Source organism: Rattus rattus, chromosome 3 (genome assembly GCF_011064425.1).
Source record: "Rattus rattus isolate New Zealand chromosome 3, Rrattus_CSIRO_v1, whole genome shotgun sequence".
Lineage (NCBI taxonomy): Eukaryota > Metazoa > Chordata > Mammalia > Rodentia > Muridae > Rattus > Rattus rattus.
This window is the reverse complement of record NC_046156.1, coordinates 57448499-57467329: the sequence shown is the minus strand read 5'-3', so window position 1 is coordinate 57467329 and position 18831 is coordinate 57448499. Positions and strand designations below refer to the sequence as shown.

At 39.8% G+C, this 18831-nt stretch overlaps 1 protein-coding gene across 1 annotated transcript in view; it reads right to left on the bottom strand.

Moving 5' to 3' along the window:
* The window catches only part of Man1a2 (mannosidase alpha class 1A member 2), a 146118-nt gene that overhangs the window by 65900 nt on the left and 61387 nt on the right, over positions 1-18831 (bottom strand). The window contains exon 6 of the mRNA XM_032897628.1: positions 12096-12190. Coding sequence (XP_032753519.1) covers positions 12096-12190 — 95 coding nt within the window. The remainder of the gene's footprint in view (positions 1-12095; positions 12191-18831) is intronic.

Below are 18831 nucleotides of genomic sequence, written 5' to 3'. Positions count from 1 at the left end.
CAGTGGATTCTGGCTAGTAAGGCAGTCTGTTGCTAATAACTGAGTTTCCTTCTCATCCTTTAAGACATGGTTGATGTCCTTGTGATGGCTAGGAATGCCCTTCTGATGGCGCAGTTGTTCAGTTAGAAACTGGCTGTGCCTTCTCTGTGGCAGACTGAGCTCTTCCTCTTGTGTGACTCTTCTAACAATGACCTCAAATCCAAACGTGTTTCTCACCTTAATCTAACCAGTTATGCATTACTTTTTAAATAATTGCATTTTATCTTTAAATTAGGTGTTAATATGATATAAAACTATAATTTTGCCTATAATCTATTATTTTTTATTCCTCATTCCTATTGTTACTACTTACAGCTAAACAGTGTCTTGTTGTTGGTATAATGAGGTGTTTCTAACTCATTAAATTGTTGTTTTAGCAAATACATTGATCAATGATACAGAAATAAGCCTAAACACAAAAACCCGATTTTCTTTTTTTTAAATAAAGCCAAAAAATACAAGGTGGCAAATAACATCTTCGACAAATAGGACTGTCAAACTAAATGACTGCATGTAGAAGAATGCGAATAGATCCATACTTATAATCCTGCATAATACTCAACTTCAAATGAATCAAAGACCAGACCTCCTCAATAAAAGGCCAGATACATTGAATCTCATAGAAGAGAAAGTAGGGAATAGTCTTTTATCGGCAAATATTTAAAAAAAAAATCTACCAACCCACACCAGTGCTAGCTCTGGTGGGCCACATGGCATATGTGGGGTATTTTCGTCTCAATCAGCAAAGTGTCTCGACCCAACTCGCCAAGCTCCCATCCCCTCTATGCTGCTGCTGACTACTCTCTGAGCTTGGCAGCAACCTTGCCATCCTTCTAGTTTCCGAGGCGGGTCGCCCCCACGCCAGTTCCATACAGAGACCGCCTGTCTCACCTTGCTGCACACTGCTCACGTTCCCAGCATCTGCCCCTGTGGTTACAGTCACAACTCCAGTAATCGGCTAAAATCAAAACTCAATAAATTTGTAAGTTAACGATCAGATTAATATCAGTAAATTCAAACTCCACAAAATGTTTACACAATATACTCACAACCAATTGATAATGATATAAACTGCCCACCTAGATAAGACAAACTGTCCTATAAAAATCCAGCCCTTATGAAATATTCATAACTACCTATGGCCATTTAAGGCCACATGGATCTGGGTCATCCTTCTCTGCCTCCATCTAGGGTCTTCTCTTTCTTCTCTCTCTCTCCTCTCTTCAAAATTCTGTGCCCGCCTCATTTTTTCGCTGCCTAATCACAGGCCTTGCCTTATCTTGTGCCTGCCTTCACCTGCGTAAAGACAACAATCTCTAAGTCTTGAACTCATTGTCACAGGGAAAACCTTCTGAACAGAACGCTGATGCCACAGGCACTAAGGTTAACAAGTAATAAATGCAATCTCATGAAATTGAAAAGCGTCTGTATGCAAAGGACACTATCATTCGAACAAAGTGGCAACCCCAAAATGGGAAAAGATCTTTACCAACTACACATCTAATAAAGGACTAATATCCAAAATATATAAAGAACTCAAAAATACTAGACACCAAGAATGCAACCCAATTAAAAAATTGGGTACAGATCTAAACAGAAAATTCTCCAAAGGGAAATTTCAAAAGACTGACCAGCTCTTGAATAAATGTTCAACATCCTTAGTCATCAGGGAAATAAAAGTCAAAACTACACTGAGATTTCATTTACACCCATCAGAATGGGCAAGATCAATAAAATGGCAGCTCTTACTGGCAAGGATATAAAGGGAACACTCATCCATTGCTGGTGGGAGTGCAAACGTACACATACAATATAGAAATCAATATGGTGGTTCCTCAAAAGATGGTAATTGGAGAGGTGGCTCAGCGGTTAAGAGCACTGACCGCTCTTCCAGAGGTCCTGGGTTCGATTCCCAGCAACCACATGGTGACTCACAACCATCTGTAATGGGATCCGATGCCCTCTTTTGGCGTGTTATAAGAGATCAACAGTGTATTCAGATAAAATAAATAAATCTTAAACAAGCAAGCAAACAAAAAGATGGTAATTGATCTACCTCAAGACTAAGAAATACTAGAGACACTTCCTCAGCCGAGTTCATTTACTGTTCATTCATCAGGTTATTCCAGAATTTGGAAACAAGCTATATGATCCTTAATGGATCAATACGTAAAGAAAATGTGGTACACTCACATCATGGAACATTACTCAACTGTTCTTTTTTTCTTAAAGTGAAATCATGAAATTCAAAGGTAAATGCAACTAGGAAAAAAAAGCCATCCTGAGTGAGGTAACTCATATCCAGAGAGACAAATGTGTATGCAATTGCTTATATGTGGGTATTAGCATTTACGTCAAAGATAAACATGCTAAAAACCCATATAACCACAGAGGTTAGGTAGAGAATAGGGGACCAGCAAGGAGGGATTGATATCCCTAGGAAGAGCAAATAGTTATGGACGAATATGGGGGCACAGAAAGGGAGGCTCAAACAGGGAGGAGGAGAGAAGAAGGGAAAGAGGGAGGTAGGGAGGGAATACAGGAAGGGACAGCTAAAACTAATGGCTACTTGAGGGGTTAAATGGAACTCTAATACAATAGAAGCATCCTAAAATATACACATATATGAAGGTGGTCTAAATGAAGTCATTAAATGACAGGGAAGACGAAACCCCAACTGAACATCTCTTATCACCAAAAGCTGCCCGAGTTCTTGACCTAGGTGTCACCCTTAAACAACCCAGACTATTGATAGGATGGCTCTCCACAAACTGAAGTAAGGCCCTATTCTATTGCTGAAGATGACTTCTACACAACTCATTGAACATGAAGAAGTCAAGCTGGTACCTACCTAGCGCCTTTGTTCCTATGAACTAGCTTACATAAACTAGTCTACAGAGTACAGGAGGAATGCCGAACACAACCAGGGAAGAAATACCAGCAACCCAGCTACAAACTCTTTGCTATATAATGATAACCTGTCTGCAAGGCACGCTGGTGCAATAGTGGCATAAAGATTAGGGGAGTAACCAACCAATATTTCATTAACTAAGGCCTACTCCATGAGATAAAACCCATACCCAATTCTGTTTTGGTAACCAAGAACCTGAGATTAGATAGGCCAGGGACCTAGGGAAAAAGCAAATACTACTGTCCTGCTAAAGGAACAGAGCAATACAGTGACTCCAAATGGCATTCTGCTATACTCATAGATCCGTGTGCCTTGCTCAACCATTATCAGAGCAGCTTCTATCCTGCAGCAGATATGAATAAATACAGAGACCCAGAGACAGACAACATGCAGAGAGTGAAAGACTGAGGAACACTCAGGCCCAAAAAAATGTCCCTCAGCAAATCCCTCTCCTCAGGGCAGAACTCTTTGAAGAGGGAGAAGAGAACATAAGAGCCAGAGGGGACAAAAACAAAGCCTTCCAGACTCAACAGGATGCACACATATGAACTCATAGAGACTGTGGCAGCATGCACAGAGCCTGCATGGGTCTGCACCAGATGGGGTCCTAGAGCTGAAAGCTGACACATGCCTCCACCAAGACTCTCTCTCTAATCAATAGCCATCTGAAATAAAAAATGAGTGTTCTCCAAGGGAGTCTCACTCACTGGGAAACAAACCACTTTTAAGGGTAGGCCCATGCCCAGCCAAGATGGCCAAGACAAAACAAACTCAATGGGATCTTTGGAGGTACTTTGTCTCATAATGTGACATCAGGGCACTTTTTGTTTTGCCTTATAGGCTCTTTACATGTATAGTATGGCTTTCAGTCTTGTGTCTTTTGAGCTTCATGCTTGGCTCTCAACTGTGCATGTCTTGTGTTTTTTCTTTGGATCTTTTTCTTGCTTGGTTATTTTGTCATATTCCAATTTGTTGGTTTTTGTTTTATCTTATTGTATTTTATTATTATCCCTTAGATGCCAGTTTGTTTTCTAAGAAGAGACAGAATTGGGGTGGATTAAGACAGAAGGCGATGTGGGGAAGAACTAGGAGGAGGAGGAGGGAGAGCGGATACCATACAAAATAATATTGTGTGAAAAATATCTATCCCCAATTAAAAATACATAAAAATTAAAAATGGGGGAAAAATGGTTTAATAAAGGCTGCACAACTTTCAAGCACTGTGTTATATTTGGAGTCTTTTAGTTCCTAAATAAATTAATTAAAAGATCTACCATGTTTTCTATCGGTATTTTCAGTTAAGAAAATAAATATACATTATTTTAGAGAGCCTAAGAAATTCAGAAACTACATAAAAGGAAATATATGAAGACAGGTGGGGAAATGAATTATCAAACAAAAGAAAAATAACTCTGGGGCTTGTAGGACGGCTTGTGAGTGTAATTAATTTGAGCTTCAGAAGGAAATCAAAAGTCAGGAAAAATGATATTGGGGCATTTTTTTCACATCTTAAAACGGCTAAATAGCAAATATGAAGGGCAAAGTCAGAGGAAAAAATCAAGGGATACACAATAACAACTCAAACAAGATAGAAACAACCTCTTCAAAGGGGAGCAAACATAAACCTAGAATTTACATGAACTGAAAATATCCTTTAAACATTTATTTAAAGATTTCCAAAGCTGTCCCTTTGTAAGAGTTTGTGTGTGTGTGTGTGTGTGTGTGTGTGTGTGTGTGTGTGAGAGAGAGAGAGAGAGAGAGAGAGAGAGAGAGATCTAAAGGGGAGATCTAGAGAAGGGGAGGCAGATTCTCTTCTAAAGAAGAAAGATGGAAGGAAGAGCTTCAGAATCAACAAAACACCCAAAAGCTGTGCCAATGAAAGAGACAAGCAAGGTAAGATAGTCAGGCCCAGGTCAGAAGTGAGACAAGAGCCCCGGTCCTGGTGTTTGGAGGGAAAGAAAAACACGAGCCACCCTCTAGAGGTGAGCCAGACCAGAGGCAGCCAGTTCCTCCTAAAGACAAGTCTACAGCACTCTCAACCCCAAACCCAGTTTCAAGTCTGGATGAGACAAGAGTTCTTCCAAGGGGTGGGTCAGTATGAGGATGAATTTCATTTTGTATTCCATATGACCAAAGGGCAGTGCAGTATACCATCTTCAGAGACACTATTGCTTAAAAATCAAGTTGACTTGCCACGGCCTCTGAATAAAGAGAAGGACTAGGGAGGCAGCTGCAGAAAGCAGGATTACCAGACAATGACACATCAAATGGTGCATGTGGCAGGAAGCTCAAGTCAGGCAGGTAAATAAATACATAAGTAAAGGCAGGCCTACCCACGGATGCTAGAAGATCTCAACAACGGAAGGTATCCTGTACTGGGACAGCATGAGCCTGAGGCAGGGGGTAAATGCACCTCTCTAGTCTACCTACTGCCCACAGACACAGACACTAAGTCAGGGGTAGATGAGATAGCCTCAGCTACATCCCTTCCAGCAGGCCATCTGTACTCAGAAGGCCTTAAAGTGCAATGGTGCAATGACAGCTCCTCTGGCTGTCCTAACTCAGTACTGTAGTCTTCCACACGTTAGCGCTCTTTAAGGCTATCCCAGCTAAAACATTAGCCACCCAGATAGTCACCCTCTGGGAAATGGCAATAGTGAAGGGAATCAAACGGCCCACAGACTGAAATACTAAGTATGACCAGGAGAGGGCACTGTTAGCAAAGAGGGAAACTGACCAAGGTGAAATCAGTGTGGTGGAAATAGGACACATGCCCAATAGGAACACCGTCACAGTGTAAACCATAGTGTGTCAATAGCCCAGATTCTGAAATGGCATTCCTCACTCCGTGCAGAAAGCCACACGGCAGAAGAGTTCCAAAATCTAGAAGGAAAAAATATTAGAGGCTTTTGGAATCCACAGGAACAGACCAAAGAACTTCTCCATGACATGCTCAAGATGACATGCTCAAGGGGCTGGAGATGGCTCAGTGGTTAAAGCAGAAATCCTGAGCTCAATTCCCAGCAACCAAGCGGTGGCTCACAACCATCTGTGAGGATCTGATGTCCTCTTCAGTCAAGTAGGTGTACATGCAGATAGAGCACTCATGTACACAAACTACATAATTACATAAACAAATCTTTAAAAAAGATGTTAATACTACAAAACAAAGAAACAAATTAAAACTGTAATGGAAAATGGCCAATACATGTACAAAGGGCAAGCACATGCAATTCCAATAGCCAGAACACATGAAATATATTCAGAACCAAACTATATCTGGGCAGTCATGTTAAAGTTGATAGGGAAATGAGAACATTTCACCAGAAGCACCACTAAGCCAGCACTGCAGAGAATACTAAAGGAGAGCACTCTGTATAGCATCACACAGAGGAAGAGGCCAGCCAGCCTCAGGCCAAGAGCATCAGGGTTCTTTGAACACACACAACTAGACAAACTAACCCAAGGGTGGAGAAGACTCAAATTAAGAAAATGAAAGACTAAAAAGAAGTTACTACAGACTCTAGGGAAATCCAAATAAAAATAGTATAGTTTGAAAATTTGTAACATAAAATAAGTAAATTATCTGTAGAACATACATAAGTTTTGGGGGTTTTTGCTTTGTTTTTGAGGCAGTTTCCCTGTGTAGACCAGGCTGTCCTTGAACCCACAGAGATCTGTCCGCCTCTGCTCTTGAGCACTGGGATCACAGGTGTGCATCATCACCTCCCACCATAAATCCTTAGACAGGTATAACCTACCAAAATTACACCAAGAGGATATAGACAACCTAAGCAGACCCATAATACCGACTGAGACTGAAGGCATAATGAAACCTCCCGACTAAGAAATGCCTGATACTCGATGGGTTCAATGCCCAACTCTAGCAAACTTTTAAAGAACAGCTAACACCAATGCTCCTCAAACTGCCACATAAAACAGTCAGGAAAGGAGCTGACTCTGTGCAGCCACTATCACCTGAATAACAAATCTGGGTGAAGACAACAGAAAAGAACAGCACAGATTTACCTTCCCAATGAATATAGGCTCATCTCCTAAGTAAATTTCTTGCTAATCAAATTTAAAAATATATGAGTAGACCTGATCAAGTTGGGGTCATTCCAGGAATTAAAAGTTGGTTAAACATTTCAAATCAACAAACGTAAGTGCAAATAAATAAACTTAAAAACAAGCCACACAAAACCCTCATCAATGCACAAACGACCTTTGGAAAAGTTCAGTCTCTCCGAGACAAAAGCCATGAAGACACTAAGAATAGAAGGAACATATCTCAACATAATAAAGGTGATATACAAGATACTAAATGCAGGAAGACAGGAACATTTCCTCTGAAATCTGGAAAGATAGAGGTGCCAACCTCAATATATACTTTTCAAAGTCCTAAGCAACTCATCAGGGAAAGAAACCACAGGGACACAAACAGGGAAGGAAAAAGTCATGGAACCCTGTTTACATACAACATGACCCTAAATTTAAGATTCTGAAGACTCTACCAATATTTATAACTGACAAATACTTTTAGGCAAATAGCAGGGTGCAGAGTAAACACACAAAATGTACTGGCTTTTCTACATAACAATAATAAGTTAATTTAAAAATTGGGAAATTCTCAACTATAACACCTTCAGAAATAATCCAGAATAATCCCAAGCAAGAAGGTAACAGACAACTACAGTCTAAGCTTTAAGACACTCAGGGGAAAAACTAAAGAAGACATCAGAAGGTGGGAAGACCCCACTTGCTCGCAGACTGGTACAACTGATATCATGAAATACATATATTCTCTAATGGTATCCAGATACTTAACATATTCCCCATAAACATCCCAAATACATTTTATAGAGAACTAGCAAACCAAACCCTAAAGTTTACACAAAAGCACTAAAATCCCCGAGTGGCTGAAGCATTCTTAAGACAGAAAGAGAAAGGCTGGAGATGATAAAAATCTGACCTCAAGTTCTACTACAAAACAGCATGGTGCTGATACCAAAGCAGGCACGCGGACCAGGGAACAGAGCCCAGAAACACCCACGAGCTTCAGTTAGCTAGTTTTGACAAAGGTGTCAAAAGTATAAACTGAGGGAAGGATAACCTCTTTAACAAAAATAAAATTAGATACTTATCTCTCATTCTATGCAAAAATCACTTCAAAATGGATCAAAGATCTTAACACAGACATGAAAGTGTCGAATCTCCAGAGGCAGACACAGATGAAACTCTTCAGGAGATGCACAATGACTCCAATAGCATAGAAAATAATCCCAAGAACTGACAGATAAGATTACATGAAATTAAAAGGCTTCTTCATAGCAAAAGGAAATCACCAGAATGAACAGATAACCTACAGAATGGGAAAAAAAAATCCTTTCTAACTATATATCAGACAGGAAATTAATAGCTAAAATATATAAAGGACTACAAAAATTACACATCAAAGAGGAGGAAAATCATTCAATCAATAAATTTGCTAATAATGAAGTCAATTTTCAAAAAAAATCTTGAAAGAATTACAAATATTCAATAAATACTTGAAAAACATATTTAGAATCCTTAGCAAGTAGAGAAATGCAAATTGAATCCACTTTGAAATTATATCTTACCCCCCATAGAACTGCTATCATATGGGGGTGGTAGGAGAAAAGAGAAAAGGAAAGAACAAGCCGACAATGGTGGTGAGTATGTGGGGAACCTTGGTGCACGATCGGGAGGTGAAATTGTGCAGATGCTATGAAGAAATAAAACAACACAGAGCCGAGGATATTAAAGTACATGTCATGATGCGTGACGACTTGAGTTTGATGCCCAGAACACACATAAAAACTAGGCACAGCATGTGGGGTCGCCTTCTATTTACTCTCCTCGAGGGACTGAGGCTGGAAAATAAACCTCTTGCTTTTGCACTAAAAAAAAAAAATAAAAAAAAAAAACCAAAATAATAACAGCAACAAAAAAAAAAAAAAACAAAAAAACAAAAAAAAAAAAAAAAAACAAACCCTACGCACGCACAGGCAGGGCAATGCTGGGCAAACAGGGCCGGCGGATCCTGAGGCTTACTAGTCAGCCAGCTGAGGAATCGCTGAGCCTCAGGCAGCGATTTACCTCTCTCAGGAAGGTAAATGGCTCCTGGAAAATAATGTCTTAGAGTAACATGTGCACACACATGTGCATACTTACACCTCACCCCAAACACACACACTTTTTTTAGAACTCTAAAACAGAACTGCCATATGACCCAGTTATAACGCTTGGGTGTATACCCATGTCAATATATGCAGAGACGTGTGCTGACGTGTTCTGTACAGAACCAAGCAGCAGGACCAGCCTACAGATGAACAGATAAATAAAATGAAGCACGTGGACACAGTGAAATGTTTTTTTAACCATAAAGATAAATGAAACAAAGTGATACCTATGGGTAATGAATAGAACTGGAAATCACATTAAATTAAGTAAGCAAAACTCAGAGGGAAAAATTCTCTCTTACATGTAGAACCTAAGTATAGATCTTAAAACTAGAAAGTGGATGGAGAAGAGAGCGAGATCTTAGGGAAGGAGGGAAGAGGTAATAAAACATACGCGATATGGGAACGGAAGTGGGACTACCTAAGGAAGGGCAGGAGGAAATCAGCCCAGAGCAATACGGTGGCATTCAGGAGGCCACTGAGGGAGTGGGAGGGATATGCAGAAAACAGGATACATATATGTGAAGATGCTATATAACAAGCCTATACATTATATGCTATCTTAAATGATTATTTTTTAAAACTTTTTAAAAGATTTTTAATGCTAAGACAGGTTCAATTTTAGAACAGTAATTCTCTAGACTGTGGCCTAACCAAGACAGCACACTCCACAAAGCCTCAAGGCCTGCCCACACTGTTACTCTATGTAACCTCAAAGGCAGGCCAGGAGTCATCAGGATGGACCCCACCCCACCCTGAGTTAGCCATGATGCAAATGTACACCTTTCTGTTTTCAGAAAACTCACAACAGGAGCCAAGTGGTGTGGCACACGCCTTTTAATCCTAGCACTCAGGGGCCAGAGGCAGGCAGATCACTCAGTTCACAGCCAGCTTTGTCAACAAAGGTTTCAGGACAGCCACGAGTACATAAATCCTGTCTCAAAACACAAAACACACACAACACACACACACACACACACACACACACACACACACACACACACACACACACACACACACACACACACACACACACACACACACAATCAATCAGTGTGGGTCTAGAAGCTCAGGCGCTCAGAAGTTAGGAATATTTGTTGTTCTCACACAGCAGCCCACAACCATCTTAACTCCAGTCCCAGGGGGCTCAATGTTCTTTTCTGACCTCCTTGGACACCAGAGAATGAATGTGGTGTACATACATATATGCAGATAAAACACTCATAAAAATTAAATCAAATAATAAAATGATCAAAAAGCAGGAAAAGGAGAAAAGAAGAGAGAGAAAAAAGAATGTATGTACAACTAACGGCTTCCTAGATAAGAGGAAATGTATAAAAGTCCATCCCAACAAACCAGCTCTGGATGACAAGATAAAGCTTTTTGAGCTGAAGTAGAACAACAGATTAAACCTTAAATCTTGAAAATAAATAAATAAATAAATAAATAAATAAATAAATAAGTAAGTAAATAGCCAGGGGCTAGCTAGAAGGATGGCTTAAGAGCCCTGTGGATTCCCAGCACCCACATCAGGTGGCTCCCAACTGTTATCCCAGCTCCAGAAGTTCCAGACCATGATGCTTTTCTGACTCACATGCCCCCACACAGAATTAAAAATAAATCTTTTAAAAATTAAAAAGAAATGAAGGTTGGCAAGATGGCTCGATAGATAAAGATTCCTTTCACCAAGCCTGACCACCTCAGTTTGATTCCTGGAACTCACATGGTAGGAGAAAATAAAGTCCTACAAAGCTGTCCTCTGACCATGTTATTACTATTCCACAATATTCATGCAGATGCATGCATACATGCAAGTGCACACATGCATACAGACAGATAATTTTTTTAATGTTAAAAAGACTTATATGAAAGGAAAGTTCTGGATATAATAAACATTTGGAGACAGATCACTGCTGTCTTAGTGTCACTGAAATACTGAAATAAAGCAGTTGTGTAAGTGGGCTGCCCACAGCAGCTGTTTTAGAAAGGTAATAAGGTAAATAAAAACAGTAATAATGAACTTAAGTTCCAAACTGTGCTTTATCAAGTCAAAGGCCAAGGGGAAGAGACCAACAGGAGAACTATCAGGAGTTACACTGGTACTAAAGCAAAGCAAAGGAAATTGTCAGCCTAGTAAGGCAGCTGGTTATGAAACAAGGAGAAAAGACTTGCAAACTATAGTTACAACAAGGGCATACAATCTAGAAGGTCACAGGTTCACGCCTACAGAAAAAGAAACACTACCAACTTGTTCTAAGGTATCTGGGTGTAAGAGACCAACAGTCATATTTTCAGGTGTTTTGTAAATGCAAACATGACCTGGTGAAAACACGAACAGCCAGAGTTTCAATCAGCATAAATGATTTAAATGAAAATGAAAATTTGGGATTGTTCAATTTTTGTATGACTTGTGTAAAGTAATACAAAGAAAGTATTTCATCCATTTCTAAGGAAAAAAATCAGTGTCTTTGAATGAAATTGATGACAAAGAATAATTATTTTAAGGCTTCATGCTCAGCCTTGAACCCACCAGACCTTATAATGAGGATCCTACATCAGAACTGTGTGCTCCTTTATCCTTAGCACGGCATCAGGAACAGACTGTCTTGATTTCTAGGCATGCTGCCTTCTACCTTGCCTTAGAAGAAGGTAAGTAGTGTGTAAGAAGTGAGGGGGAGGCTGAATACTTCTAATACACTGTAACACTGAACAGAACTGGAGACAAGTACTAGCAACTGGAATGGAGTTCAGGCAGGGGACCTGTCTCAAAGTAAAGGACAGAGCTTAAAAATAAGGAAAGGCTTTGATTTTCTTCTAAACGTACAAAGGGAAAAATAAGTCTTGAAAGCATAGTGGGAGTAGGCAATCAGAAATCTCTACAAACAAAAATGTCAAAATTCAGCTAAGTCATCTGGAGCATCAATGCTCAAATAAGAGTTTACCTTTTCAGGTTCACCATTGCCCAAGGAATCCCAGTAGGAGTGTTAAAGGCAGGAAGGAGCTTCTCGGCCAACTGCACTGCTTTAGTCTTGAAAATCTGCGACAAAAGCACAATCAGTCAAATATTACAGGGGAGGATCGCTTGCTGCCACCTCTTCCATACGCAGACCACAATGTACGAGTTAGAGCGAGGCGTGTGGTGAGCGGTCACAGGTCATCCTTACTGCAGAGTACATGGTAACTAGAGTGGATATCTGAGTGCATACTGAGGAAGCTTTCCGGCATGTGATATCCTCAGTGGACACCGAAGTTACAAAGCAAGAACACATTCTGGTCGTCATCTGTATTTTACCTTCCTCCCCCAACACCCCCTGCAAAAAAATCTGGGAAAATGGATCAGTAGCTAAAGCAGTTGCCACGAAAGAATCAAGACTGGCATTCAAACTGCCAAAAACCCACATAGATTCTGGTGGGTATGACATACAGAAACTGAAGTTGAAGACGAGATCCCCAAGCAAGCTATCTAACAAGACTAGCCGTATCGGAAAGCTCCAGCTTTGGCTGGAAGAACAATCCAGAATGACTCCAACACAACCCTCAGGCCTCCACACAAACTTACACATACATGTGCACCCCCTAACCCACACACACATGAACACACAAGAAAATTCAGGGTTCCACATGCACTTAATGTGTTCACACATACATGCACACACCGTACACACAATACAAAAAGAAAAACAAAATCAGAAAAACAGAATCTTCATCAACACGCACGTTTACTTCATATATTTAACAACAAAAAGCTGTTAATGCAGCCTGGACAGACGTCCTTGAGTTGCTGTTAATGTTTCTGTTTGATTTTGCCTCCCCCGTCCTCCCTCCCTGAGATGTACTTCTGGTTACATAATATTAGAAAACAAATTTTTTTAGAAAATGAAGATATTACCGGGTATCTCAAAAACTTGAAGAAATCTAAAAGACGTATACAACAGGATATGGTCTTTACCTCTGTTTTAAAACTGCAACATCAGTACAAAGTTAAATGTAAATATGATTTCTCTTTATTTCTATTAATATATGCCATCCAATCACATTTGTTTTGCTGAATTTGTTGCAAATAGTTCATTACTTTCCTTCTTTATTTCATTAATTAAAATGGAAAACTATGTTAACTGTTTTGCTTTGATATTAAATCAGCATTGCTTTCTGGATAGAAAGCCAACTTATACTTGAGACATTTTTTTCCATATTCTTCCTGGTTGAGCTTTACTAACTTTTTTCAGTATTTTTATTTATATGTTCACAGAGTTTACAAATCTGTAATGTTCTTTTGGCTGTCAGTGTCACTACAGCCTCAGAAGAGTGGGACGGTGCTCCCTGTACAGGACAGAGCACCCTTTTAGTTCCCAGGAGCTCCTGAGTCAGTCACTGACACCATCAAAAGAAGTTCCTGAGTTTCTGAAAGAGAAGAGCCAAGTTGCCCATCAACAGATAAATGGATCAAAGATATGTGCTATATATATACATAGTTAAGTTTATACACATACACAACATATATGACCAAAATTATGTCATCTGCAGGGAAATGGAACTAGACCATCCTCATGTTAAGATAAATAAACCATACTCAGAAAGACAAATCTCGTCTGTTTTCATCCACATCTGGAATTAATGCTCAAAGCCATGAGATGACTGTTTAGAAAAGGAAGAGGACTAGCATGGGAAGGTGAACGGGAAACCACTGGGAATGGGGATAGAAACATAGCAGGCTAAGTGTTAGTATGATCAAAGTACACTATACACATACATGTACAGACATGGTGTGATGAAAGTGCTTACTTTGTACAATTAATAGATAATAATTAAAAGTGGAGGAGGAGGACAAAGAGGAGGTGTAAGGAGGAAAGGGAGAGGGGAAAAAGGAAGAGGAGGAGGAAAAAGGAGAAACAAGGATGAGAAGGAGGAGGAAAAGAAAGGAAGGGGAAGAAGAGGAGGAAGAGGTGGAGAAGAGCAGCAACAAGAAGAAGCAAACCCAAGAGACAGGTCCTGGGCAAGCTTCTGGCCAGCCTGCCCCACCCAGAGAAACACTCGTGTGAGAGCCAACTGACAGGACCCCGAGGGGCTAGCACCACTCCCTAACATTTAAGTCCTATGGGGTAGAAAAACAGGTCAAAAAGACTGTAGTAGACTGAATTTTCTTTCCTTTCATATCTGATAAGAGTAATCAGTAAAACCACTTACCTTGGAATTAATTTTAAAATGTTCATTTTCGCTTCAAATACTATATATGAGGTTATTCACAGTTTTTGGTTTTAATGAGTTAATTTTGACAAAATTTTCAGAGAACGTGTCCATTCTACCTAAAATCATTGTTTGAAAAGCAATGTTGGGTACATTCCACTATTATGTTTTTAATGTCTTGTGTGTGAGTCGGGGGAGGGGGTCTCTACAAACATCAGGGTCATGAGGCAAGAAAAAAATCCTGATCAACTGCAGACTGGTAAACATCAGAGTCATGAGGCAAGAAAAAAATCCTGATCAACACAGTTAGCTGAGGTTAGTTCATACTTCCAGAGTGGGCCCTCAGGCAGTTTACTGTAGGCATACTTCAGTACAGCACAAGGGTTTCCTTGTGTAATACAATCCCTCGTGCACAAGAAGGCGTAATAGAAACCCTTCTGAAAATGCATGTCACTTCTTCCAAGAAGATGGGTTCTGGAGTTGGCTGTGTGTAATCTTACAGGCCTAGGGGAGGGCCTGGTGTAGTCTTGGTCATACAAAGAGCACAGAGGTCATCTGGGCTTATTAGCCACCTCTGGTCCTGGTCCTGGTGGGAGCTTGGGGAAGTACCTGACCACACAGATGGTGCAAAGGTCACCTGAACTATTAGTCACTATGGTCCTTCCTGTGGGAGCTCTTCGAGGTCTGGCCCTACAGTCAGCACACATCTCCAGGCTACTGACAAACAGGTAGAACTTCTTTTCCCTTGAAAAGACAGCTGGCCATGTTTAGTATTCCTGGTTTCCACAGTGCTCTCTATGAGCCCAAAAACCTTCGTACTCCCTCCCAACAGTGTCATGGCCTCTGCAATGAAAGCCTAACCATGGAGACAGCACTCGTTCCTGATTTCGGAAGCCATCTTCTATTACTTCCTTCTATTTAGCTTAAAAGCTTCATTCAATTTGTTCATACTTTCCAAGAACCAACTTTATAACATCTTTAATCTCCCCTGCAATTCTTTAATTGGTGTGTATATTACTCGAAGGCATTCTGTTCAAAGCCTCAAGCCAGGCTAGACTGGGATTCTACAGTCCAGTCTCCTAAAGAACTGGGGTTACAGTGAGCCATTACATATGAGCAGCTTTCAACTTGTTCATAATCTGACTGAAATGTGCTTCGCTGCCCAGCACATGCATACCATATGTACTTAAAAAGACTGTGTCCCCTGTAGTTCCTGAAGAAGTGTCCTACAAACATCAATTCACTTACACCGCTATCACTACTGCTGAGGGCTTCCATACAACATTACTAATTTTCTGTCTGTCCTATCAATTTGCAAACACTGTTGAAGGGAATTGCCTTTTTACTTCAAGAATTCAAAAGGAATCTTTTAACTCTATCCATTTCTGATTCATTCATTTGAAGCTCTATTATTAGGTGCCCAAAATAAAGTGAGTTACTGCTTTAATGTTGGGATTGTTGTATCTACCTAATGTATTCATCCTTTAACAGGAAGCGATCTTCATCTCTGTTGGTAACTTTTATTGTGAAGTCTTTCATTATTTCATAGCTGATATACATTACAGTTAAACACTGTATGGAATATTCTGAGTTTTGTTTTTTGCTTTTAATTAATACATCATTTTAAAGGACTTAGATGAAAATTAATCTCCATGGTTTCAATTATTTAAATCATAGTTTTCTATGGTATCATTTTGTCCCATCAGTCCTTTCAAACTTCTGTTTTAATCCCTGGTTTCTAGCTGTGTGACTATGATATGACTAAGTGTGCTTAGTCATGCTGCCCTAGTTAGATTTTTCCGTCAACTTGACGCAGCCAGGGTCATTTGGGAAGTGGGAACATTCAGAAAAATGTCTCCATCAGACTAGCCTAGGAGGAAGACTACTGTGGATTTCTTGATTAATGACTAATGAGAGAGGCCTGGCCTACTGTGGGTGGTTCTGAGGTGTACAAGAAAGCAGGCTGAGCAAGCCATGGGGGGCAAATCAGTAAACAAGCGTTCCTCCCTGGCCTCAGCTTCCATTCTGCCTCCAGGTTCCGGCCTTGACTTCCCTTCACAACAGACTAGACTATAAAATGAAAGAGATTATAAGATTCAAACTTAAGGACAAAGGCTGCCTTAGGCAAACACCAGGTAGAATTTAGGAAAACACCCTGTTCCAGGAAATGAGCTAACCACCCCCTCTGCATGCCAAAGGTATTTCCCCACCAAGAGCCTCCAATGAATTCAAAGGACAATAGGCGGCCACCAACGAGAAATAACCAACTCATGCTGTAACCTAAAGCCTATTCCCTGAAACAGTATAAAGGGTGTGGGCCTGTGTTCTTTGGGGTCGCCTCTGTCCTGAGTACAGGGTCACCCCAGTGTACTGGATCATTAAACCTCTTGCTTATTGCATCGATCTCCATCTCCGTGTTTTCGTGAGTGGGACCTCCTGGACGTAGGGCCGATTAGGTTCTATGAGATCTTTTCCTCCCCAAATTGTTTTTGATCATAGTATTTCATCATAGCAATGTAAACCCTAACCAAGACACATGCTAAGAAAACATGTCTTCAATTTCAGGTGTGCAGCCAAATATAGAAAAAATATGGCTGTTGTCTTTCAACTATCTTTACCCAAAGTACATGTATATCAGACTTTTTAACATTATCCCAAACTTCTGAAGCACTTATTAGTTTTTTGCTTTCTGATTCTATTTTCTTTCTTCATGCTAAATAATATATTGCTCTAGCTTCAAGTCTAGTGATGTTACTTTCAATGACAGCTGTACAGTAAAAAAAAATTTCGGATACCATATTCCTCTTTTCTAGACTTTTAATGCTCTTTTTTCATAGATTTACTATTTATTACAACTTTCATCTCTGCAGTAACTTCAAGAATATTTCCATGTCATTGAGCCTAGCTGTGAAAGATTCTATAAAACATTTATTGACTAATCTAGGGAAGCCCAAGACAGGTCAATATTCATATGGAAGTAACGTTTTCCCTTGTTTTTCACACATTAGTAATTCTGAACTGAAACCTGGTCACTGTAAATCGTACTCTGAGACTTTAGATATTGTTATATCCTCTGAGAGATGCTTGTTTTACGTCTTCTGAAGCACATAACTAAACTCAAAATCCACTGATCTCTCCTTACAGCAGACAGCAGCCAGTACAGGCATACACAAGATCAGAGCGATATCTTGGAGGCTTGATGTCTGTTCAATACATGCTTACTTTTAGGACTCAGCCAACCAAGTAGAGTTGTGTACAGCATCTGGGGCTTTTCCTCCAGAGCACTCTCTTCTCATAAATTATACCCTAAATTTCTACCTGTTACAAACAGCTATAAAGTCTGTCTTCTCAATCAAATCAATAGCCACAAACATAATCAGCTATAAACTAGTATTACCACTGAAACTTTCAAGTATACATGACAAGACTATGTACAAATGCATATATGACCCAACACACTGAAGAGGAAAATAACGAATATATTTAAAGATATTTATGTTGGTTTACTATTTAGTTTTAAAGGTATTTATTTTGGAAAGGGGAACCTCAGTTGAGAAAAGACATCCATCAGACTGTCTTGTAGGCAAGTCTGCAGGACATTTTCTTAATGATTGGTGTGGGAGGGCCTCACTCATACAGGGCCGTGTAACCCCTGGGCAAGAAAGCCTAAGCTATATAAAAAGCTAGCTGAGCAACCTAGCAGGAACAAGCCAGTTCTCCTCCACAGACTCTGCTGCAGATCCTGCCTCCAGGTTCCTGCCTTGAGCGCCTGCTCAGACTTCCCCTCTTAATGGACTAGGCGCAGTAAAGTGAGGTAACCCTCTCCTCTCCTTTTTGGAGAGTATCTTTTGGTCAGGGTGCTTATCACAGCAACAGAGGGCAAACTACGTCAGTCAGCAAAGTTTAGGGGAATATTTTACCCAATTACTGGGACATTTGTAGACAACAAAAAAGTCAAAATTTCAATAGAAATTGCAGCAATTTCTGAAGCAAGATCACTTTTTCCAAAATAACTTGATACTTAAACCAGAAAGTGCTAATACTTAACATTTCTTTTTCTTTATTCATGACTTTATTTAGCAGTACTTTGGGTTTAAAAGCTATTCATTTGTCCAAGAAAATACTCCTAAACTGATTCAGGATATTTATGTTTCAGTAAAGACAGATTTTACTGCTGTTATTTTTTTTTGTTTGTTTTTATTATCTATGAGTGTGTACTAAACTCCACCTAACAATTTCTCTATTTTATCTGACAGGTTCCAGGTACCATTTTCCATATAAGTTATGCTTTCTTAGCTGGGAAGACACTTTGATACTATTTTAAAAAATGAAGAGAGACAACCTTGTTAAAGAAATGCCATATATCTGTATCGAGTAAACAGAATAAATCATCAAAAGTTCTTAACTTGTGAATATTTAATAGAAAAGGCCTTTTTCTGAGAAAAATAACACATCACATTTATGATAATAACAAATCCTCCGGAAAGAGTAACG